The sequence below is a fragment of the Anabas testudineus genome, chromosome 15 (assembly GCF_900324465.2).
Source record: "Anabas testudineus chromosome 15, fAnaTes1.2, whole genome shotgun sequence".
NCBI classification, from domain to species: domain Eukaryota; kingdom Metazoa; phylum Chordata; class Actinopteri; order Anabantiformes; family Anabantidae; genus Anabas; species Anabas testudineus.
Window position 1 is genome coordinate 11490316 of NC_046624.1, and position 25883 is coordinate 11516198.

The following is a 25883-nucleotide window of genomic DNA, read 5'->3' on the forward strand; positions in this document are numbered from 1 at the left end:
AAGTCATCCATCTCTATGCGAGGGGATCTGTGGGATGGAGGTAGGAAAGGAGGGGGGGGGGGGGGGGGGGGCGATCTGTAGGACTGCAGCTTTTAGAAACAGACACACTAGGAGAGGGGTTTCATTCTCAGCCCAAAGCTTCGCTCAGGCACAGCCCATTCTGGAGGAGAGGGGGACACACAGCTCTGTACTTTGCCTTGTCCATGTTGTTGTCATCTCCGCCCCTCTCTGATTAAACCACAGAGCCCGCCAGTCCTCCACCCCGTCAGAGGAGAGGGATTTTTCGGCCACAGATTCTCCGAGCGGACCCGTGGAGACTTCAGCTACTTCTTTGTTTTTCTCGTGATGTCCTTTAAACACAAACTGTGACCCGGTTTGAGCAAATGTTGCAGCGACTGGTGCGCTCTGCACACGCGTGGGTCATGCTCTGCACCTGACAGCCCCTCTCTGCAGACTTTTGAGTTCAGACTTCACAGGAGGAAAAACTTAGTATCGCTCCAAGAAGTTGTTCGCTGGTGCAGCTTGCGGAGTCTGCCCACACGGACTGTTGTACACCAAAATAGAAATCCTTGGTTTTTTTTTTGTTCGTTTAAAGCTGCACCATCGAGGCGAAACGGCGACCTCAGTCGATTACCTTTCTTTCCTTTGCTATCCCATGGATATTCACTGCAAAGCAGACCCCTTCTCAGCGATGCACCGTGAGTATAATGAATTAGTTTATAGACAAAAACATCTCCGGTTCGGATTTTAATTCTTGCACAGATTAAATCCACGATATTTTCCACGACTCGCGGTGGAATTTACAGAGAAAACAGGAAGTTAGAAATCATATAATTTGCTTTTACATATGCATGTAGCTTGTTTTTATCTGAAATTATGAAGGCGTGTTATTTACAGTTTTACAGTCAGTAACTCAGCTTTGATTGCAAATATTTTTCAGATTAATTTAATAACGTTAATTCTCATTAAAACTAATACAACGAGAATAAGACACAGCTCAAATGCTCACAAGCTGTGTCTTATAAAACTGCTTCTGGTTTATGTTTGGAGATCACTGGAGAGTTGTTATGTTCTTATTTTTTTATTTTTTTTTTTTTATGGGTATTTTGTAAAGCTGGAGACAAATAGTAGATATTGGACAAATGTGAGGTGGTGTAAAGCTAAATTCAGCTGGGAGAGTTCAAACTCAACAATTTAAATACAAAGCTTTTATTACCTGTGAAATAGCAGGCAATTTGCAGAGAAAAGGGCACGTTGTGTGTAAATGGATGTAAACATAATTTACCATCTCTCGCTTTAGATTGAGGTGTTGAAGACTAAACAATTGTTGTAACTGATCATTTTCTTCATGTTTTTCTCCATACGATCCGCGTAAAGAAGACCCGCACCGTGTTTAAATTATTTATCCCCTCTTATTCGCACCATCCGCGTTTGTAATATGAGTTATCAAAGCTCATTTTAATTATTTACAGTAATTGTGCAAGGAAAATTAAACAGGTTGAAACATTATATCTGCGACATGTGTTGGGCTGCAGTGGAAGAGATGCTGGCTGGAAAATATTGCCTAACCAGGCCAATGCACAAGGAAATTAGTTACTGTAGTAATTTCTAGACTTCCAAAGCTCCAGAGAGGTGTTTTTATTTTTCAATAGCTTAAATTTCCACCTTGTAGCACAGTCCTATTATTGTTATTATTATTTGCATTATTATTATTATTATTATTGTTATTATACTGGTAAAATTATATCTAAGAAATCATTCAGTTTAAGATTGTTGATTGAAATTAAAGTGCTGCTTGTTTACAGCTGTACTATTAAATGACACAGAATACAGTATGTGTGTATATAAATATATATATGTTTATATATATGGATGTTAACATTATCATGTGATTCAAGCTTTTACGCTGAAAATTTAACTGTAATTCTCTTCCTGAAAATAATAATAACCTCCAAAATGAATTGAACTGCTCGGAAGCTGTGTCTTCTGCAGGTATGTAATGTTATGCTCCCCTGTGCTGCTGTTGTATCCCACGCAGGGCACGGCGGTGTGAACCAGCTCGGCGGGGTGTTTGTGAACGGCAGACCCCTCCCGGACGTGGTGAGGCAGCGGATCGTGGAGCTGGCCCACCAGGGCGTCAGGCCCTGCGACATCTCCAGACAGCTACGGGTCAGTCACGGCTGTGTCAGCAAAATCCTCGGCAGGTAAAAGGAGGGATCTACTACCAACAGAGCCCTATGTGTGTCAAACATCAATCTTCTATAGCTCGTATGTGCGCACCCAGCTCTATTTCAGCCGCGGTCATCGGTTATATAGGCAGGTCATTTTTTTCTTTCTCTCTCTCTCTTTTTATTTTTTCCTTGAACACAGCAGTTCTGCGTCCGAGATTTTCTATCCATCACTTGCAGCCTCGCCAGAGAAAAGCATCATAATCAGGAAATAAATTTTAGGAGGAAAGTTTACAGCTAAACATTAAGGATAAAAAATATCCCAGAGGAGTATGAGTCTGTATTCTTATTGTAGAGGACGGTAGGTGATAAAGAAAATACTATAAAGGATCATGAGACCATTTGAAAACCGACTTTTTACTTTTACAGATTGTAATATAGCAGAGATAAGAAAAACACCTAAATCTATGGCCACTATAAACTCAACTTTCAGCATCATAGTGTGTCAGAAAAAAACACCATAAATACACAGGCGACTTGATGTTCTTACATTTTTTTCGTCAGTGTAACATTTAAATCTGCGAAATTGGATTTATATCATTTTACCTAAGAGCACAATGCTGTGAGATAATATTTTGAAATATATTTTTTTCAGCTATCAGAAGGCATTTCAGAGGTATTTCATTTCACACACACTGAATGTTTGTTACCAACATTGACCAGTAGGTCATGGTGGCATGTCGTGCATGCTACTTTAGGCTCATGGAGACTGGAAAATAGATCTAAACTGTGTTCTTACAACTAAACTGTCCCTTGTTCTGTCCGTCTCACTGCTTACATTGTGTGATTTTAATTACACCTCTTTTCGTTGAAAATCCGCTCTGTTCACCTTCCAGCTGACACCCAATTAGGCCAATATAACACCGCACTCCCAGACCAATTAATCGATTAAATCACATTTATATTATTTTTTGCCCTACATGTAACTGCAAGAAGATCGGCGTTAGATTTTTTTTTAAGCCACTTGTCTCATCTATCAAAAACTGACTGGATTGTTGAATTAAGGAGGGATCCACTCAGGAACACTGTCTCTGTCCCCATGCAGGTACTATGAAACCGGCAGTATTAAACCAGGAGTCATTGGTGGCTCCAAACCAAAGGTTGCAACCCCGAAAGTGGTGGATAAAATTGCAGAATACAAGCGCCAGAATCCAACCATGTTCGCCTGGGAGATAAGGGACCGACTACTGGCCGAGGGCGTCTGCGACAACGACACCGTCCCCAGCGTTTCATCCATCAACAGGTAGGTGGAAATTGCACTTATTAAAATTTCGTTTATTTTTTTTAAAGCATGTCGAGTTGTTCTAAAACGCATCTTTGCTCAGCTCACTTCTTTTAAAATGTGAAGCCAGCGCAAAAAAAAAAAAAAAGAAATTAGAAGCGATTCTGGAAAAAAAAACTCCCTGACATTTGCCATGCGTAAATTGGATAAATCATCTCGGAAATAAGCAGAGAGATGTTTTATCTTCTCATACAAGGCTGAACTATAGTCATTTCCAGCCGTGTCTTTCCGGGGTGGTCTCAGCAGTGCAATTCAATCTCCTGCGCGGCCCTCCACAACACAGGCAGCTCTGGGAGCTGAGTCTGGAGCCACGAAGATTCACATCTGTCTCGATAAAAACCGATCAATACCGCGTAACCAGATCCAGAGGCAGAGGGAAATACCCAACAAAGTCGTTTAATAGGCGGACCACACTGCGACAGAGGCGACAGCAGCATTTTTTTTTTTTTATTTACTGCCAACCAGTTTCTGGGTTTTTTTAACACCACTCAGGTGAATGTGGAGCGAGCTTATTTATAATTAAATGTAAAAACCACACATTATTATTATTGTTGCTCTTAATATTATTGTTATTATTATTTAGTTGGTCTTACTTTAAATTGTAAAAGCAGAATAAATCGAATAAACAGTGTTGACGTGGACTATGAAAGAGTTTCTGTTCCACTGAAGCAGCTAAAGCAGGAGACACCCTACACCTTCAACTTTCCACCAGAAGCGACAGCAATGGACAAAGTAGCTTTAGACAGAGGAGGCTGGTGAAAAGCCCCAGTGCATGTGTGCAAAGGGAAAAAGCCCCATAGTGCCTGCGAGTGGTGAACTTTGGTTAGAATGCACTGTTCCAGAGAGCTGGTCATCGGCATTACATTTTAATGAGCTAAAGAGAGTCTCATCACACATCCACCTAAAGGCAGGAGACGAATTCAGCTTAAACAAAAAAAAAAAATAAAAATAAAACAACACTAGGCTGCCATGGAAATTAGGGTTTCAACAGGTCTTTCCGCCCCATATTCTGTTTTCACCTGTTGTTCATAAAACCAAGGATAATGCATTCAAAAAGTGTGCTATGACTATCTGCTGAAGTTTGAACTGTGTGGGAATTAGTGGTTTCCATGGTGTCCTTTGAAACTAAGTTGGTCTGCATTTTAATAATTAACGTCAGACCTCCTGGCAATGCACAAATCAGCATATTTTTTAATCACCTAACTAAGACCTTACAAATACCTACACAACTATAAGTGCACAACTTTGTCCTCCAGGAGTTTATCAGTATTGTAAAAATAAAATTCATTTGATATTTATTTCACTGCACAGAAAAATGCAGAGGCGTCTTTTTGGAATTGAAAATCTAACGTTAACTTCATAGTATTTGTCAAACTACAGGGTATTTAAAAACATTGTTTTTACGTTCTTGTTACTGTTGATAAAGGGAGGACTGGGAAAGATGTGGAGGAGGAACTGAGCGAAAAAGAGAAGCAAAAGAGGCAGGTCAGGGGGAGAGAAACGAGACAGTGGACCCCTGGTGGGCGATGTGGTTAGAGGGCTGACCTCTGCTCTCTTAACTAAATAGGATGTCCTGGCTTTAAACACATTTTCCTGCATGAATTATTAAAGATTACACAGAGACTGGGTTGCACTTTGTTTTGTTGCCGCAGAGAGGAGTTTCCACGTTCTGCACCATGCCCAGTGGACAGAGGTGCATCCGTAAGGTCCTAAGCGGCTTTCAGTCATATTGATCTACATTTTAATTTTTCTTTGGGGATATTTTATTTTACAACAGGCAAACACCAAAGTCGTTAATTCACCCATCCAGATTGCTTATTCAATATCAACAGCGCAGACTTGAAACAAAGTCCTTGAATTTACGAGGCTCCCTTGAGTCATGAGGTCAGATAACAGTTGTGGTGTGATGTTAGAAATTCAAATAAAATATTGATGTGTGTTTTCTGGAGGAGGCTGCTAGCTTTTGTTGCCCTGCCCGAAGGAGAGAGTATGGAAGACACATGAGATAGTGAGGAGAATGAAAAGAACCTGATGTACATTTTTTGCCTTGGGGATGTTAACCCCAGAGCTGCCTGAATCAGAATTGATAGGTTATTGCTGCATTCACGTGTGAACATCATTTGCCTCATCTGCAGTCTTTAAAAGTCCGTTTTTGTCACACCTCCATGTGAAATATCTGTCGGTGCACAATGCTGCCTGTTATTCAATGATCCCACATTCCCCTGTCAATCAAAAGATTACCATATCCGTGCTTTAATCTGATGCGATCATGCCCATAAGAGTCACAACTGAGCTTGTGTAAATCCCACTGTACCTTTCTGTTTTACTAAAAGACTTACATCCATCCTCAAATTCACAAACATGATCTCTAATGCCTGTAATTTTTGTTGTCGTTAATGTTTCCTGACTGCTGTGGCACTTTTTTATTTTCTAATAACAAAGTGCATCAGAGATTAAAAGACACTAAATGTGGCAGTGGTCTCAGGATGGGCCAATAGGACACTATTGCTTTCCTGTCACGTATAATTTATAGATAACCATTTGCATGCGCTGTTCCTTGCTGACATTCGTCATCAACTTTTCTATCCCGGAGTCCCAATCAATAAGCTCTGATCCTTGGTGGGCCTGGAGGATTCCTGTGTGCTACACTGAGCAACAAAAAGGCAAAAAAAAAAAAAAAAAAAAAACAGACATAAGAGAGGTATCCAAAAAATAGAGATAGAAACAAAAAGGAATGAATTGGAGAAAAATCAAGAGAGAGTGAAAGGAAAGAAAGACAGCCATTGTGAAGTACAGTAAAACAGGGAGCACATTGGACAGCAGAGTAGAAATGAGAAAAGAGGATGATGGGGAGTGAGAGGAGCGAAAGATCAGGTTTAAGAGATGGAGAGAGAAAAAGAGAGCGAGGAGAAAAGAGGGAGTGGGGAGCTGGAGAGGGAGATTATTAGAGTTGGCCAGGTAGAGCCAGTGAAGCTGATCATTGAGGTGAATTGATGTGATTTCATGCTTTGTTTGCAAGATCATTCAGACCAAAGTGCAATGAAGACTTTCCCGCCACATCACATCTTACTGGGATGGGGACTTTATCATATTTCTAACCTCAGAATCCAGCTAGATTGAATCCACAATCTCAGGGGGCAGCCGCTATTCACTCTCACACAGGACCAGAGAGATTGCCCCTAAAGCACTGAGATTGGCTATTTGTGACAGGGGCCTGAATATGAGGATACACGCAGCCCAAACGACGGAGCACTTGTACATGCACGGGTGTAAGTGTACCTGATGTGCCATGTTTAAGCGTCCCGGGGCGGCTGGGCTAGTGCGAAATCTCCTTGCTCTGGAAGCAGTATTGATTGATCTGTGTCTGTTGTTCACTTTCCCAGGATTATCCGCACCAAAGTCCAGCAGCAATTCCACCCGTCCCCGGACGGATCTGTCACGCCGCTATCCACACCCGGCCACACCATAGGTGAGCGGGAATTAAGTTACACACGGATTACGACACAGTCAAATGAGCCAATCGAGGCTGCTGAAACAAGACGAAAGCAGGAAGAAAACCCTAACACATACGTGCAATTCTACACGACATGCACCACAAAGACACAAAAAGCAACTCACACACACACACATACTGTACACACACTAACCCAGCTTTCTCCATCAGTGCCCAGCACCGCCTCCCCCCCTGTGACCAGCGCCTCCAACGACCCTGTAGGATCCTACTCCATCAACGGCATTCTGGGCATCCCCCGCTCCAACGGCGAGAAGAGGAAACGAGACGATGGTAAGGAAGACACAAGATCCCTTTGTTTTCCATCCTTTTAATTCTCCCCATCACTCGTCTCTTACTTTTTTCCTGTGTGTGAAAAAGATGGCATTTATGACAGCGCTGCAGCCAAATGTGTTTCTGTGTGCTGTCTCCAGTGACTTGTTATGTTGTATATCAGGCAGGGCGAGTGTTGAGAGAATGTTGTGATTCAATCAGCTTTGTGATGCCCTACGTTTTACCATACACCCACAGAGCTGCATCTCAATTTTATGCCATGCTCAGATGTACTATATATTCCATATAACTGTCATACAGCTCTAATCCCCCTTGGCAAGGCATCAGTGCTGCTGCTCCTTCCTTTCATTTCTTTAATATGACAAAAGGCAGAAAAAGAAGCTCTTTTGTGATTTCAGCTTTGATACAGTTATCATTTAATATTCTGCATTATATAGCTACAGAACATAAAAACATTTAAATTGATTACTATTATAATTATTATATTTTATTTTGTCGTGCTCAACAGCACTAAATCATTCATCGAAGTATTTTTGTAAAACTGCAACCTATACACTACCAGGGGACTGGCAAGAAAATAGACCTAGATACGCTCAAAGATTAAGTGGAAGCCTATCCGGTCCAAGCCAGAATTTCTCATTCCTAGGCAAGGCAAGAGAGTGGACACACACTGCCTGAGGGCTAATAGATTATCGGTTGTGCAAACAATTGGCTTTTTTAATGCCTATGAATTAACATGTCCCTGGTGGAGGCCTGAACAGGTGTAGGAACAGACCGGTGGAGGCAGGGAGGGGGCTACATGTGTGCCTGCGTGTGTTTGTGTATGTGTGATTCTGTGGTACTGCTGTGAGGTGGCTGATGGGATGATATGGTTGAAAATGATCTCAAAGAGCACTCATCAAAACAGGCCACTTCCTTCTTTTATGTTTCTGTCTCTTTAGTTCTCTGGAGTGGCAACCACTTGGATGGAAGGAAAATAGGACATTGTAAGTTGAAGTTAGACCACCTTTTCTTTTGCTTTGGACAATCAGATCACAGTACTTCCCTCTCAATTGCTTTTTCTGCTTTTTCAGGTTTATGAGGGTGGGTAAAATATTTTCCAGTAAATTATTTCCTGTGACATTAAAACAAATTAAGCTAAAGTTACTAAGGAAAATCTTATTTTCCATGTAATGGCTTTCAGCTTAATATACTGTAATGTGTAGTGTAGCTTATTGCAGTTGCTAAAAGCTGTGAATTTTCAATATAATGCAGTTAAAGTTCATTTTTTAACTTTTTAACTTTCTTGTAATTTGGTCTGTGATTATGAATAGGTAAATAAATCAAAAGACAAAAGGAGATCCAGTGCAGGGATCACTTCACTTAAGCCAACAGGATTTTCATCTTGAAAGCTTTATGTGTCTGCCTATATATGATAATTTGACCATGATCAACATAAGAAAAACAAACAAACAAACAACAACAACAACAAAACTGCACAGGACTTGTACTGCTGGTGTTGTGATAGTGATGGTGTGTTATCCGGGTGTGGCTGAAGTCAGCACTTGCCCTTTGAGGAAGAAAAAGGTCCCCATTACTGGAGGGCTTTAGAGATAATGTAGTGTGACACGCGTTATGTACACCGGGTCCCCATAAGATGAGCTTCAGGGACATAGGTGCCATAAGAGCCATTAATCTGTCCTTGTCATGTGTTATTGCAAATTAAAAGTAGCATGTTACACTGGACAGCTTCTAGTGAAGATGGGAGGAGGAAGGCGACAGAGGGGAGGAGGAAGAAGGAGGTGCTGGCAGCCACAGTTTGAGTAAGGATTAGTTTTAGGATTAGTGCACGTGTATATACACACCTACAGTATGCACGGAAATGTGTGTGCTGCATGTGTCTGTTTGTAACTCTGCGGCTTCAGATGCTCTTCACACAGTGGATATAGTGACATTTAAAAGAATTTGCAATTCTGCAGAGAAAAGCCATTAATTCACAAATTAACATCTCTCCTCCCCTCCCTCCCTCTATCTTGGATGTGCAAGCTATCGAAAAGACAAAGGAAATAGCCTTAAGGGGGGAAAAGAGAGAGTCTCAGCCCTTTCTGTGGAGAGATTGGTTTGCATGTCTGCAAGCAGCGATACCAATTATGCCAGTGCTGGGAGAATGCGTCTCAATGCGCACCCTCTTTTGCCCCCCCACAGACCCCCTCCTCCTTCCTTTTCCTCCTTCCACCACCATCACCACCACCACCCCACCCCGAATCTATCCATAGCCAGATTTATTTGTGTATCTCATTACAGGAAATGGAATGTTGTTCCTGCCAAATGCATTAATAGTGAAGAGGGGAAATTAGCCTGTTGTACAGCATGTTCTCACTCAGTCATTTAAACCTATGGTGGAAGTGGAAGCCAAGAAAAGACACAGAGGATTGGGTGACAACTGCTGTGTGATTGTCAAATTTGTATAATAGTGCTAGAAGTCCATGCACTCATTTAAAAAGTTTGGGCCTTCCACTTACTTCTCAAACACGTTTTAGAGCTAATTATTATGTTAGACATACCTGTTTTCATTTGTTCTCCTTTAAAATGAGTTGTTTTTTTTTATTGGAGCTGCAGCCTGATGTAAATTTGGTCTTTTCCTAGTCTTATATACCGTGACAGGTTACTTCTGACCTTGCTGCTGTATGCAGTCAGATTGATGTGACCTAACTGTGTGTTTCCCTCATCGCTGGCTTACGGCGTCCTGGATGGAGCCCAGTGGAGCTCTGAGGAGGACAGGCACTAGGGAGCTACAGTGATAAATTAGATGGAGAAAGCAAAGGTCATAACTTGTGATTGTAGCGTGGGTGTAGGATGAGTGTAGAAAGAGCTGATGAGTGTGTGAGCAGAGGGAAAAAAATATGGTCTAGCAGGTTGTTCATTCATGACATAAAAGAACGATCACACATAGCAGCCAGAGTCATATCAACCTTGTTCAATAGCTTGAGGAAAAATGAATACAGTCACTGTTTTGATTTGTTCAAATTTGATATTTGGCCCTTTTGGAGATTGTCCAGTGTGTATCTCTTAACACATATGACCCATTTGTGGAGTTTAAATCAGTTAGTGTATGAATTTGAACCTGTGCCCACACTGGTTGGCTAGTCAAGCCAGTCCATGACAATGAGTCAATAGAGGATCACTTTAGAAAATAAATGCATCCAGAGCGAGACAGAAATAAATGGAATCATGAGCACTATGATGGCCCTGATGGGGTCTGTGTGGGAGAGAAAAGCCCAGGTTTGAGCGGGGCCACAGAGCGTAACATAGAGACAAGAAGCTGTTAGGGCCCTGACGGTAGAGGAGGACACAAAAGGGTCCACATTGCATTTCTCCCCCTCCTCCTTCTCTGCCCTATCTCTGTCGTTCATACTCTCCAACGTTTCAGTTCTTCTCTTGTTGTCCCCTTCTTCTTTCTGTGAGTCTTGTGGGTTAACCATTTGCATTCAGCAAATTGGCTGCGTGACACCAAGTGTATAGTTGTAAACAATATACAACGAGATCCGTCACAAATATATAAGGAGAGGGAACTCAGTCAATGGAGAGGAATCATGTCAGAGAAAAGTCAATTACGGGCGCCAATGCTGAGAATTAATGGAGCGCTGCATTACTCAGCTTGAGGAGGGAGGAAAGGCAAGAGAAAAGAAAGCATACGTTAATTGCATTTCCACAAATACTTGCCACACAGGGTGGCAATGCTAAATGACGAACTGGTCTAGAGAAGACTAGAAATAAAAGCATAGGAGAACAAAGAAAGAGTCTTATTGAAAAGGGAGAGGGTATACTGCAAGAATATCTTTGTTAACAATTCATTTTTAATATAATTTTACTGTAAATAACTTATCTGCTCAAAACTAGGGGTGGTAGATTATGTTTTAAATATTTGGTGCTATATATTAAACCAACCTTATACTTGATCTCACTCCCCCACCTGAGCTACAACGATGCTCTTAATAATGTTAATGAATCACAAACTGGATCTCTATAGTTGTGTACTTTTATTTATTTGTTATAAACTTTGTGCATCAACCTAGATCTGAAAATTTGAATTGAAGTAAATAACACAGCTGGAGTGCTTCAACATACTATTGACACACTTTCAGTGCTGACAGTGACTGCAAATAAACATCACCATGCCTGCTGACAGTCAGTACACTGGTTGGTGGTGCGAAATCGAATTAATAAAGCTCTTAAACACGCCACAACATAACAGGATCTTAACAGCCATGGCAGTGTTGCATGCCTCTTTCTCTCTCTCTACCCCCACCCCACCCACCTCTCTCCTTTCCGCTTCAGAGGTTTCATAAATATAGCTAGCTTACAGGGAAGGAGTGTTCACCCTCTGGGTATACAAGTTTGTTTGTGCTTGCTTTTATTTTTTTATTTTTTTTTTTCAAGCTCAACTGCATTTTTAAAAACACCAACAAATGATCCGCAATTTGCGACAGCATCATTTCGCCTATCAGCAGAGGACAAATACTTAAACGGTCAACTCGTAGTCTCTGATCTAGGAAACCCCATGTGATTGATTTACAGAGAGAGACAGGCAGTGTGTAGGAATTCATTTGCCTTTCAAACAAGTCCCCACCTCTACTCTGCTCTGAGTTATCTTATCACAGGGGAACAGAGCAGATGAAAGAGGGACATAAAGTGCCACCATGCCAGCAGAGGACGTTAACATCCCCCTTAGAGACAAAGCAAAACAGAACAGCTTTTGATACAACTGTCTGTTTAACAGTAGCTAGTGTGTGTGTGTGTGTGTGTGTGTGTGTGTGTGTGTGTGTGTGTGTGTACATGTTCAAATGCATTAGCTTACAGAAGGTGTACAGCACGTTTTCAGTCCATTTTGTCCATTGGTTGAGTTGAATCTTTGGTGCTTTGAGATGGTAGAAAGCTGCAAAAATGTTTAACAGTATTATACATTATATGAATACATTAACTTATGGACACAGTGAGGTCAGATAGGTTCTGTTTGTTCAAGCTGATCAAAGACAGTATTTACCAGAAAGCTCATTCCGTTTCAGGACGACGCGTGAATGTCACTGTTGGAGAGTCTTGTTTTTATCTCAGTTTGTCTCCTCACACTTTGGTGTTAAAACAAAGATACGCAGTCAGCTGGTGCTGTGGGAGTGATAAGAGAATACCTGCTGAGACACCCAAAGGAGATGAAGAAACAGTGAGAAAATGAAACAAGCGAGTCAATGAGACGCACGCACACACACATACACAATCTGGCAGTCAGGCTTCACACACCACTTGACACGCCGACTGTCAAAGGATGAATCTGATTTATTGCAGCTATCTTATGATATGTGTCAAACGTGAACCTCTAATGGCAAATCCTGAAAAGAAATGATTTATTATTATTTCTATTTAAAGGCCAAATCATTAATATTAGGCCACATTAATATGAGATATATTGACATATATCATATCATCTTCAGATCATATATCTGAAGAGTTGGAAATGAAAAAAAAAAATTTTTAAAAATTTAAGCCAGTTTCCTTTACTGGTGAAGCAAACCTGGAAGAACATTTTTTGCTAATGTAGATTTTGTTGTTGTTTAGTGTTTGTCCTCGTGTGAAAACCTTGCCAATCCATTTACCAGTTTCAAAATTGAGTTTTTCATTTTGTAATTTTGTTTTACTCATGTTTAGATTGCACAAAGTGCACAAAAATGATCCTTTGCGCTCTTGTTGCCAGTTCAGAAAACCTGAGTGAGTGTGTGTGAGGGGATGCTGAATATAAGCATGCTCCTCCATAGTGAATGACAAACACTTGCTATTGATCGAGCTTACCTCTTTTCTCAGACCAGTTGATACAAGGTAATTAATGACTCCATTTTCTTCTGTACCACAGACAACATACAGCAACATGAATGCTGCTCTACCACCAGTCACCTCAACCCTTCACCCAAGGGTGCTGAAATCAAAAGCACTGTGCTAAAATATTTGGTTAAACTGAAGGAAAAACACTGATAGACTCATTCATAAATGTTAGACAAAGCTAAAGTCAATATATTTTATTGGGGGAAAACACAGGCTTGCCCACCCACACACACCATCTACACATACACAAGCTACACATACCCAATTGCAGTCCTCTATTCCATTCTCTCCATGGATCTATTTCTTGGTGCGAGTCGGGTTCATCCTCTGGCCTCAGCCATTGAAAAAAGGTCAAGCAGCCGAGCAGAATGGCAATAACGCCCCTGAAATGGTACCATCAGTGGAACATGATTGATCAATTGAATTCCATAGCACAGAAAAATGTGGGATTAAGTAGAGTATTATACGCACAATGAGTTGAGGCATGATGTTCATTCCAAGTTCATTTCGCCTCCCTCCTCTGCTGGCGGATCAGGCAATCAATAGCGGCCTTGCATATCATATATCACCGCTGGCTCGCCCAGGAGAGAACATAATCTGCTGCAAATTTAGAATGACAGATTTGTACGAGAGCTAAAGCCCTCATCCGCTGTTGGTGGCGCGGTGTAGGGAGGAAAGGGAGGGTGGCAGGAGGCAGGCAGTGAAGTGGAGGTTCCTGGGATGCTGGCTGGAGGTTTTGGCTGTAGTTTTTTTTTTTTTGTCTTGCAGTGTTCAGAACTTGATGAGTGAGGAGAGAGAGAGCTGTAGCACCCACAGTGGGCTCCCTGGCCAAGTTGATAGGGTCAGAGATCAGGAGAACGAGGGAAGCACAGGCTCATTTGTTTATATAGAGTGTGACCAAGTGAGGAAATGCATACGCTTGCCCTCGACGCCCCGTCCTCATTCGGCCCTGAGTACCGTCCCCACTCCATTCTGTTTTCCAGTAGACAGGCAATATGTGGGGGATGGAGGGAGAGCCAGAGAGACAGAGAGAGGGAAGGGTAATATGTTCAGGAGGAAATAGTACAGTTAAATAATGGCTCTCCATTTCCCGCTTGCAGAATGAGAGGCTCTGTATATAATCGCCAGCCCTACTTTCTCTTCCTGAAACACACGCTCTCCCTTACAAGTATATATTCGCACTGATGGTAATCCATCAATTACCATAGACCTATCACATGATGACCGTGCTGATGGTGGCCGCGGGGAGAGATGGGGGAAGGAAGAGAGATGCTTCGAGTAAAAGTGTAGGTGAGAGGAAAAGAAAGATAGTCAAACAGAGAGAGGATGATAAAAGGCAGACATGTTGGTGAATCTCCCTGAATTTACTATGGCTCCTTGCACTATCAGTCTCATACCCACTGAGCTAAAAAGATTTTATACCAGCCTACTAGAATAATATCAAGTAAAAACACTGTAGCTATGCCCTAATGCAGAATGCCTAACTCATTCCCTTCTTCCGCTTTGTCTTTTTCTAGATGCCTCAGATGGCTCAGGCCCGGGCAGCGACTCTCAGGGCAGTGTGGAGAGCTTAAGGAAACACTTGCGAGCAGATGCCTTCACCCAGCAGCAGCTGGAGGCCCTGGACCGCGTGTTTGAACGTCCTTCTTACCCCGATGTCTTCCCTACTTCAGAACATATCAAACCTGAACAGGTTGGTCACGCATTTCTATCTAACCATTGAAATTTACACTGACACATACATTGTTAGGCAACAATAAAATGATTTACACTGATTTTAATATTATTTGGTGAATTAACAGATACACATTCTGACACATATGACAAAAACTTTGGTGCGACTTCTTGCTTAAAGCGACCCACAAGCCTCTAGCCTATTACAGCGGATAAATTTTATTTACATTTATTAGACTGTTAAACAACAAGAGACTATTAATTTTCCCATTGGAACTCTATGTGGGTGCCCATGCAGTTTTAGCAGTGCTCTAATTGAGTTCATTTTCATCTATGCGCAATCGCGGGGAATTACAGCGGCGATAAATCAGGGGGACAGCCCCTCAGCCTGCTATACAGCCCTTAATGCAGCTAATTACCAAAGTGATTTCTACAGCAAGATCAATACCAAAACGAATTGGAAATGACTTGCAATCACAAAGAGTGGAGGAGAAGGTATTAAAAAGGCTAGAAGAAGGTGGAGGAGGGGAGAGAAGAACAGCATCAGAATGGTCCAGAAAAATCAGTTTTAATTTAATGTAATATTAATCAGGCCGCTTTCCACTCTTGCTGTGCACCTCCTTTTTTCTCCCTGTTTCCAACACCCCCTCCTTTTCTTAACTGGTGAAAAGGTGGGATATTAGGCTATTAGGGGCTTGTCTGGTGTCTGCATCAGGGCATTAAAAAGCCATTTTGAAGAGGCCGGGCTGAATAGGCCTCATCCCTCCCACACTTCTGGCAGCCATGTGGTCAGGTCATTCAGGCCCCTCTGTGCTTGCCACTCGCCCTCCGCCCAGCCCTGCCCAGCCCTGCCCACACCCCATCTGCATGACAAAATGGCTCTTGTGCTGCTGAGGCCCAGTGGAATAGAGTAGAACATCCAGCCTAGTGCCAGGGAACAGTTGTAAGCAGACAATTAGAGTTTATCTGGGATAGAGGCAGACAAGACTGGGGTCACCAGCCTGCCCCTGTGGGACCCCATCCCATTGAGACAAACAGATGCACACGCACTGTGATACAAACACTCACAGACATGAATGTGTGCACACACACTTATCCTTTTAAAGAAGAGTCGGGTCAAGAAGTGTCATCTCATTAACAAACAGGAATCATCACAGCTGCTAGAGTCTTAACCTGAGATTAAAGTGGATAAATACTAAAGATCCTAGTCGGTGGCTGATCCTCACGTGAAGTTTTCTAGCGCAACACTAGCATGTGAACGTGAAACTGTATAACACTAAAGGTGCCGCAGCTGCACAGGACATTTCATCGCACCTGAAAATAAATCCAATTAAATTTCCAATATACTGTTAAGTAAAAAAAAAATGCTGATAAAAGGGAAAAAACAATGCACGCCATTTTATCATTTTATTAACCCAGTTTTATGTGTTCATCCTGGAGGTATAGTACAAAGGTTGATTTTTAGGTTGTACTTGCCTCTGAAAAAACACACCACATGTCTTTTTTGTAACAAAGCCCTGAATGTCTCCTCCCTTGACTGGTCACAGGGATGACTGCAGTGGAGCACAAAGAGCCAGCTGACACCCCGTCCTTTCACTCCTCTCCCAATCCCTCTCTCATCCTTCTCTCCCTTTCTGCCTTCTTCTCAGACAAGCCCTAATGCATGCATACATCATGGGTCTTGGTAAAGCATGGGGAGCAGGGACAAGATGAGTTGGGGGTGGTGTTCACTGAATTCACAGGAAATATTCAGAAGGAAACACAGTAAGAGAATCACGGCTTCCTCAGATACACTAGGGGGTTCCTTCAGACATATTTCTGTGTCCTTAACTGGGGTCTCTGTTCTACATCTGACACCCTAACTACGCTTGTATGTAATATAACAGCAATATTAACCACACCCAATAAGTGTGAATTTGTCTTTTCTCACACGCATTACTCTCCAATGACATATATTTTACATTTATTGTGTTTTCACCCACAGGCAAATGAATACTCTCTCCCATCCCTGAACACCGGCCTGGAAGACGTGAAACCGAGCCTTTCCACCAGCGCCAGCTCCGACCTTGCCTCCAGTGTCTCTCAGAGCTACTCTGTTGTGACAGGTACAGTCTCACTCACGCTACTTTGATCCTTATACGAATACACACAGCTGCAGCTGAAGTCACCAGCAACAAGGTGGTCAAATCTACGGTACTCAGTGTTTAGATAAAAAACATCTGCAGTTGTCCAAAACTAAACACATTAAATTAAACTATCTTTTTTTTTTTTTGTCACCTGAGGTCATTTTCTATTACTTCTTATTTAAGATATCGCATCATCATTATAACTTCAATATTTTGGCTATGGCACACTTATATATAAAATACTTATCACTAAATAAAAAAGCTCTATCAAGCCACTTTTTGTGGCACTCTGTGGGTTCATTTCTAAGTGACAGAAGCAGAGCAATATATCATCTGAGTCTATTAAATCTTACAGGCCTTTCACATACTGCTCCTAACTGGCTATTGTGTTTGCCTGGATTGGTCTGCTAACAGATTGACTGGGAACACTTCTCATAAGAGACAGCTGCTGTTCTCGCCGCTGCACGACATTGTCATCAAAGAGTATGATAGCCTGTTGATTGACAGAGGCTGGAGTAGCACTTTGGCTGGCTGGATGCCTCATGCTGTGGAGAGAGAGACAGATACAGAAAAGACGCACACACCTAGAGAAACACTGCAATTACAGCTTTTTTCTTGAACTTATGAAATAGCTACTGTTTTCAATAGTAGCTTTCACCAGGAGCTAACAGGTAATGGCCCTACTGAATATTGTGTAGTTTTACCTGTTATATAATCTACACCAATCCACCATGTGTTGCATGATGGCTTCTTTTTCTTGCTGTCAAGGTTGATGGCCACCAGCTTAATTGAAATATTGTTAAATTGTGGCTGCTGAGGCTCTTTCCCAGGAGAGGTTAGGTTTACTGGTGGCCACACTGACTCGAGAATAATATACCAGACTTTTAATAAAACGCTCATAATTATGCAGTGAGCATCAATGTCAATGAGACCACTGTGCTGTGAGAGTGTATGTGTGTGTGAGAGTAAGTAAAGAGGAGGGCAGCATGACTGCAAACTGCACTGGCCCTTCTCAGATGATCCCTGAAGTCCAGTCCCGAACCCAGACTCAGAGGTATGGGAAAAGAAAGACCCCCTTTTTATTCCTGAATGTGTGGGAGGTAGATTTGCCCCAGAAAGTTGGGCCTCAGGAGAAGAAAGGTGTGTTTTTGTCTTTTATGCTCGGCTCCTCCTATGAAAGCGGTCTCGCTCTGGAGAGCACACCATAGCAGGTGGCCTCCAAGCCACCTGGGGGCCTGGGGCCTCCTAAAGCAATACATGTAAGGGCCGCAGATTGCATAATGAGGAAGTAAACTAACAAAACTTTTCTTAAAGTGGAACATGACAACATACTTTAATGCAGTCATTTAAAAAATGAGCATTCTGAGCGCCAAATTAAAGTCACAAGTAATATCCAGTAAACTTTTATTACTTAATTTTCACAACTAAGCAAAGCAATGCATGGAGCATTTGATTGGGTGTAGGTTGTTAGTGCATAATATTATTTTTTTCTGCCATTAGCAAACCCTGTAAATAGGAATGTATGCCAAGGCTGAAAAAATGCTAAATTACTTCCCTCACTTAGGCTGAGATCCAATTATCAATAAATTATGCTCTCATACTGAATGGAGCTACAAGATTAAATTCATTCTTTAAATATTTTCTGCTCCCAATTAAAATCCATATAGTTATTGATCTTGTTGATTTTTATGTCTTGAAATTTGCATAATCTATTAAGGAAGAATGATTAATGAAGTGTTCAGTTTTGCTTTTCCAAGGGCACTAGCAAAAGCAATGTTGGCTATCTTTTGTGTCCTGTGTTTACCCAAATGTGTGAAAGAGACAGTTACCTAGGAAGGATGAAAGCAGCCAAATGAGTGAGAGATTTAGGGCACTGGAATACACCACTGGGATTTATTAAGAAGCACTGACAATGTATACATGAATTTCCTCTGCATCGCCTGCACAATAAATATCTTTAGATTCTCAATTTTTTCACAAAACTCCACTGTAATATTGCCATCTGAAAAAAAAATGTTATGTTATGTTATAGCCTTAAAGAGGCTCGTAACACTTGCTAATATTGCCAATTGGCAGTTGAGTAGTCTCCCTGTAGGCCCAGGCTTGATAATCACACCAAAGTCTGTGGGGAGGCTGGGTGTAAATGGGCACCCCTCTGACCTACTGCAACTCCAACAGATGTGACGATCCCATAATTTCACATCATTCTTTATATGTATCTATCTCACCTGCCTATTTGTATTTTGTCTATGAGTGAAAAATAACAAAGATGTAAAAACAGTGAGTGAAAAGAAAGTGTTTTTGCAGATTTATTTCAGTTTAAATGTACAACAGCCTGAGCCTCTTTAATGACTTGGCAGTACCAGACATACTCTGCTGGGTGGCAAACAACAAGTAACCACCTAAGCTGTGGTGCCTAGTGTGTGGCCTAGTGACAAATAGCTTGTCTCGGCTCAGTTAATGCCCACAGCCGCGAGCTTAGAAATTAATGTTTATATCACCCCCACAATAGAACACTAACCTTTGAGCACACATCTGATAATGAATTACTTTAAACCTGGGGAATTCAGGCTATTTTTACTCACTCGCAACTGGATGTATCCTTTGACTCTTCTTATTTGGTCTCTTTCTGGTGTATAAACTACCACCTATGTATTGCTATAGGCATAAATGTAGCATTTAATTCTCTGTACACTTCTCTCCAAATAACTTTGCCCTACTCACACAGAGGATGTTCGTCTGTGATTTTCAACATAGTGTAAGATCGAAAAAGTTCTCTGTGGACTGAATGTCAGTATAGAACAAGAGCTGTGCCAGCAAATGGTTTGCGCACAATAGATCCTCAGTGTACATTTAAAGATGAAATGCTCACTGGAGAGAAGGCTGTTGTAGCTATATCTGGCTGCATCACTCAGAGAACTGTTGTAGGTTCTTAACAGTCCATTTCTATGGTTGATGGGGTCTGTAGACATGGTATCAGTGGTGAAGCTGAGACAGATGTTGGAGAACTCTATAGCATCTCCACTCTCTCAGAGATGCGTTTGCTGGGGAGAAGAGTCCCCAAGGACCTTGAGTTTATCTTCCATCTCCATCATCAGGGCCTGGGATTTGACAGACTCCCTTTACCCAGGCTCTGCCTCGTCTCCAGGACAATAAGCAACACCATGTCTGATTAGTTTCAGAGTTCAGTGGTCTTGAACGCAGCGTTTGTAACGGTTGTTGTTGCGTCGTAACCCCTGTCTGTCTGACAACGGTTACTCGGGCGCTGAGAAAACAGAAGCCAACAGTAGGATGCAGGAAGTTTTAGATGTAGTGTAAACAGACTCGGTGTGGGATTCATGCTTGGCACCCTCAACATCATGCTGAAGTTCAGATTAATGTCTTAAAGTTTAGGTGACCCGGTGTGTCCCTGAGTAAAATAAAGACTCTGATAATATACTGTGCTGGTGGGAGCATGGTTTATTCACCTCACAATCTGAGATCAGATGTTTTTTTGGGTTGAACACCTAAATCAACCACAGAGAAACTAGACTTTAACGGATTTCATGTTAGCTATAATTAAGTGAAGAACAGATCTGCGTAGAAACCATTTGCTATCAGTTCCTAAGTAAACTGTGTTTCTAATAAATGCATGACATACTTGTGCAGTGCATATGACAAAGCTTTGGTCCACCCAATTAAATGGAAAGCCTGCTCATTACAATATTCCTGTTCTTGCCAGAGTTTCATGGTAACCAGTCTTCTTAATGATTTGATCATATGTCAGAAACTGTTACACATTGTTCCTCCTATAACAATGGTATTTGTTACAGTGAGATGGTAGGTATTTGGTGTAATTGGGGTAGCTCTGTCTGAATCCACATTTACAGCTGCCATAAAGACAAAGAGAGAGAAAGAGACTTAGAGAACATGCTAGATATCTATGGGAAAGCAATCAGTTAGGTTGTCTGATTTGCTGGCATTAGGTTCATAGGGCTGCATCCCCCCTTCCATTGAACAGTCCTTATCTTAATGAGGAATTGCAACACACAGTTCTGTTGTAAAACAACAATGATGGGGGAATCAGCTAATGAGGCTATCATGGTGTCGGGAAAGAGCCGTCTCTCCCTGAAGGCCCCAGCGCAAAGAACAGGCTCTACGGCAGACGTGAAGAGGCCGGAGACAGAGCTCACATTGATTGCATAGGTTCAAGAGGCAGAGCCGGTGAAATGAAAGATGCCAAGACTCATCAGCCAAATTAGATCAAAGTGTAGAGTTTTGAACAGTCTGCAGGCCGATTGTTTGGTTATTTGTGGGACTGATTTTGTTGTGCGAAAGCAGCCGTGAGATTATGTTGTTTGTTTTCCCAAAACCTTTGGGAAATTTTTTACGCATTTGTGCTTGATTGATCAGGCGCGATGTGATGTTGCACTGGTTCAACATTCCACTGGTGTATGTTTTCACTTAGTTGAATGAATTACTGCTGGATGCATATGAGATTATTATTATATGATATGTAAATGAACAAATCAACTGCTTAAAGCTGCTTATCTATTCAGAACCCATATGAAATGTCTGATCTTGAGTTGGTAAACAATCTAATTTTTATATATAGTAGCAAGTTCTCTGCTCGTAGTGTTTTTTATCCCTTTGGCTTCCTATAATTAAATAAATATCTGATAAGGGTTTGGATTCCCTTCTCTGTTTGAGTTATTATCCTGCAGCTATGTGCATGACAAGTCTAAAAACCTTTGCTGTGGCCAGTTTTATTTCTTTTTGCATATACTGTACGGTAGCTTTGGTTACTTGGACATTGTGAAAGATACAGTATTCATCCATCCCATCATACATTGGAGTGATTGAAATGAATGTGTGCACAGTATGTAAGTTGCATGTCTACATTATATTTAGTTTTTTTTTTCTTTTCTTTTTCTTTATTTTCACCTGGCAGACTCTCACCCACCATATCCACCTTCCATGTGTGTAAAGCGGGAGCCCCATGAGGCATCCTTTGCCCCCTTCACCCCCTCCTCTGTTGGGGACTCTGCTATAGCTGACATCTTGCCCCACCAGTCCAGCCTCTCTGTAGATGCGCCTACTCCCAGCTACCCTGCCCATCCCCGCGGCCCCTGCTACAGCCAGTATGCCAGCCAACCCTTTATAGCAGGTACAACTTTACCCTTAAGGCCCCATGAACAGATCAAAATTCAATCAAACTCAGTCTGTTCAGTAGAATTTTTATGATTTTTCTCTGTTAATTTTGAATAATTTTGCAATTACCAATACACTATACTGAATTGGCTGCTTCTCACAATGCTAAGCCATCAATTCTGCCATGCTTTGTGGTGCTACTGTATATAGGCACAAAACTGTGCTTGCCCCTCATTAACAGCAGCTGCTCTATCCCCCTTTCCACCATGCTTTTCTCCAGCTTTGACCTCTTGCTTTTCTCTCGGGTTAACAATGGGCCTTCAGGTCGTTCCAGCCTTGTGACAGGCCCAAAGTCTAGAGGGGCAGTTGAGGCCAGAAAGGGGTGGGAGGCGCTTGCAGAGGCAGAGACTTAGGGCTGATCCTGGGGCTTGCTTTGGACCTGTAACACCTTCTCCTGTGTGGCTCTTTATCCAACCAGGTCCATTGAGGTCACTGTTAATTACTGCACTGAATCTAATATTAATATCACAGTGGCGGCTGTCTCCACTGAAATAATTTTATATTTTAAGTGTAAATTAACTGATATTTGTCAAGTTAACATGCAAACTACATTTTCTAAATTTAGGCAGAACTTGCTAACCATCAGAAAAAGAATGTAGTTAGAAAAATTCACAGTTTTGTGAAGGACTCAACACTGAAAACCTGGTTTCTGGTGTCAAACATCAGCATGTGTGGCATAAAAAATGGTCACTAAAAAGATGCTGCCAGTGAACATAATCCAGGCAGTGATTAGATATAAATTATTGCCTTATTATTCTGTGTTGGAGGCATCCTTGTAACAGTTTTCATCCTGTGTGCCTGCAGGTCGAGACATGGCCAGTACCACCCTACCTGGCTACCCGCCCCATGTCCCCCCAACAGGACAAGGCAGCTACCCCACCTCTACACTCGCTGGAATGGTTCCTGGTAGGTGACATTATTCCCTTTTTATGGTGCCATTAATTATACTTTATAGTTTTTATTTTCATTCGATAGTCTGCTTCAGGTGATCTTTTTGAAAGAACCTGCGGTCACACAAGTTACACACTTTACTATGTCAGTACACGTATGGTAGACACACATATAAATCCACATTCTCTGATGAGAAACTGAAAAAGAGCTTAAAGCGCTGCTTCTGACTGAGGATTGAAGAAAGCTTGTTATAGCTTTGTTAGACTGCGGTTAGCGTGTGGTTAGCATCCGCAGACGAGGACATTAGATGAACTCGATAGGCGATCACCACAATCAGTGGCCGTGAGATAGGACAGTTCCTCTCAGTTACACTCCAGCTCCCAGCACTCATTACCCTCAGCATGTCCACACAGCACACTCTCACCGGCCCCGTCGATAAACACTGCTTTTGCTCCTCTCCTCGCCTCCCCGGACACCCAGGGCTGCAGAGCGTATCTCTTTCCCCTCTACTTAACCTGCAGTTCAGGTTCACAGCAAACAGTTAAGGGTCAAAACACAGAGGCGTGGAGGGCCTGTAAATATTTAAATCACTATCTCTCTCAGGGATGAGCTTGAGTTACACGTCCAGCAGTGAGGATGCTATAGCTGCCAGTATGTGTAGATCAACTAGAACAACTGAAAACACAATTCCCTTCATTGTGGAGACATGTACCTTTCACTCTGACCAATAATCAAAGCAGGTGTGCAGTATTTACAAGAGAGCTCAGTTTCCATAAGGGCAACACTTTAAGATGGACGCGATGGTAAAAGCTGGTTTCTTATACAAAATTCTTAAATCAAATTATTATACTTTGTTTGGATTTATCAGCTCGTACACCACTACACCCCAAAAACACATACAAGACCAAGAGTTGGAGATTTTTTTTATCTATGATTTAGTTTCTGGCCCCAAACACTTTTAAAGCAAAGGCCATTCTTCAGTAGCTTTATATAAAGTCCAGTCTTTATGGTCTCATAAAAGAAAGAAACCTGTGGACCCACAGCAGCACTCTCTGACATCCTCTCAGCCTCCCTGTCTCTCCTCCCCAACCTGCACTGGAGGACAAAGATGGAATGAGAGTCTCAGACAAGCTATTAGGGAGTTTTAAAGTGTCATTGCTTACAAGTAGGGAAAAAAAAAGCATTGAAGGTCTCACTTAAGGAAAGAATAGAGGAAATCCTAAAGACTAACAAAGGATTAATAAAACAAACAATTCATCTGTAGGTGCTGTGGGAAAAAAAAGCTTCAGAAGTCGCTGGGACAGAAATACCCCCTACATGTTGTTACGTCACGAGACTGTGATGTAACTGCAATGTAACTTGTGAAAAGACCATTTTTATATTTTACAAAAGCAGACTGTCATTTCAGCTGATTAGCTCTTTGCTAATGTTTGTTCGTACTGATTTGTTCTCTAGGAGGGGACTTTTCTGGAAACCCTTATTCTCATCCACAATACACAACTTACAATGAAGCATGGCGGTTTAGCAATCCAGCATTACTAAGTAAGTGACTTTGTGTTATATAATAAAACATACTGTTTATTTTGTATTATTGAACTTGATCTTTTGTTGACATATTAAAAAAAATTACAACTTTCCAGGCCCAATGTATCCTGACCTGGAAGCTTTACATATGTGTCTTAAATGATGTTTGACTTCATTGTTTCCAACGGTTCGTTCTTCTGTTAACTTTCAGGTTCCCCTTATTATTATAGTGCCGCATCCCGTGGATCCGCACCTCCCACTGCTGCCACTGCCTACGACCGCCACTAGTTACCATGGAGACCAGCTCAAACTGCAGGGCCAGGGCTTCGGCCTCCATATTGTCCCCGTCTGAGAAACACTGAGGTCAAAGGGAAGTGAGGTGGAATCCCAGAGGAGACGCCGTGATGTTATGTGATGTGGAGAAAGGATTGGCAAGGTGGACACTATCGCATCTAGGCCAGCTTCAGAGTTACACACTTTGGGGCTAAAAGGACCTGCGGGCATTCAGAACTTACACATTGTGCCCTCACTCTCTCACAGGCCTGAACATTTCCAGAATGACTTTAAGAGATTATATAAATATATATATTATAAAATATAAATCGAAGAAAAACAGTGTGAAGAATACCATGTGGAAAAAATGTTGTGGGTTTTTATTTTTGTTTCTTTGTTGCTGTTGTTGTTGTTATTTTATTCATGGATCCTCACATTCCTTTATGAAACGAACTGCAGTATTTTTCTGCTGTAAAGAGAGAGGTCCAAGGGAGGCGACGTAGCTTGATGATGCAGCGATTTAAACCAGTGTTGTGGGGCGGATCTTGACGGGATCCTGGCTCCACACTGTAGGACGGGCTTTACTCTGATGTTTTGACTACATCTTTTTCTCCCATTTCACCTGTCCCACCTGCAATATCCAATATATATAGCATGTGCTACCACATTTGCTGACCCATAGAAGACCAATGGTTACAACACACTCCCTGTGGCAAACAATCAGATGTAAAAATGTAAATTTTTCAGACTTGTTTTTGAAAAGTATTAAAAATAGGGCGACCATGAACTAAAAATGGCCTTGCCAGAATTTTAAATACTTTAAATTATTTTTTTCTGTTGCTACTTTTATCTAAAAAAAAAAAGATTTAAAAGATTTTGTCACATTCCCCATTTTCCAGTCAGATCTTCGTCCACACATGATCATCTTTTGCTATTTTTTGCACTATAATCACAGCTTATTTGATTTCGATGGTACATTCACTTAATTTGACTTAATCTTCCAGGTTAAACCATAAGTTAAACAGACAGACAGATGTGTTTTTCAGAGTAAAAGCGATTAT

The 25883-nt window shown here is 41.7% G+C and overlaps 1 protein-coding gene across 6 annotated transcripts; it reads left to right on the top strand.

Moving 5' to 3' along the window:
* The first annotated feature begins 491 nt into the window (after positions 1-491).
* Positions 492-25677, top strand: pax2a (paired box 2a). Of its 6 annotated transcripts, none has more exons than XM_026356848.2 (12): positions 614-698; positions 2039-2204; positions 3274-3471; positions 6894-6979; positions 7175-7294; positions 8236-8280; positions 14662-14837; positions 16803-16923; positions 21875-22090; positions 22939-23040; positions 24481-24567; positions 24761-25677. In XM_026356848.2, exons 1-12 carry the CDS (start codon positions 656-658, stop codon positions 24835-24837), a joined length of 1437 nt encoding a protein of 478 aa, XP_026212633.1. In that variant the 5' UTR covers positions 614-655; the 3' UTR covers positions 24838-25677. The 6 variants fall into 6 exon arrangements, with proteins under 6 accessions (XP_026212632.1, XP_026212633.1, XP_026212627.1 ...); XM_026356842.2 differs by having other exon boundaries at positions 24780-25677; XM_026356844.2 differs by lacking the exon at positions 21875-22090.
* Positions 25678-25883: the final 206 nt, after the last annotated feature.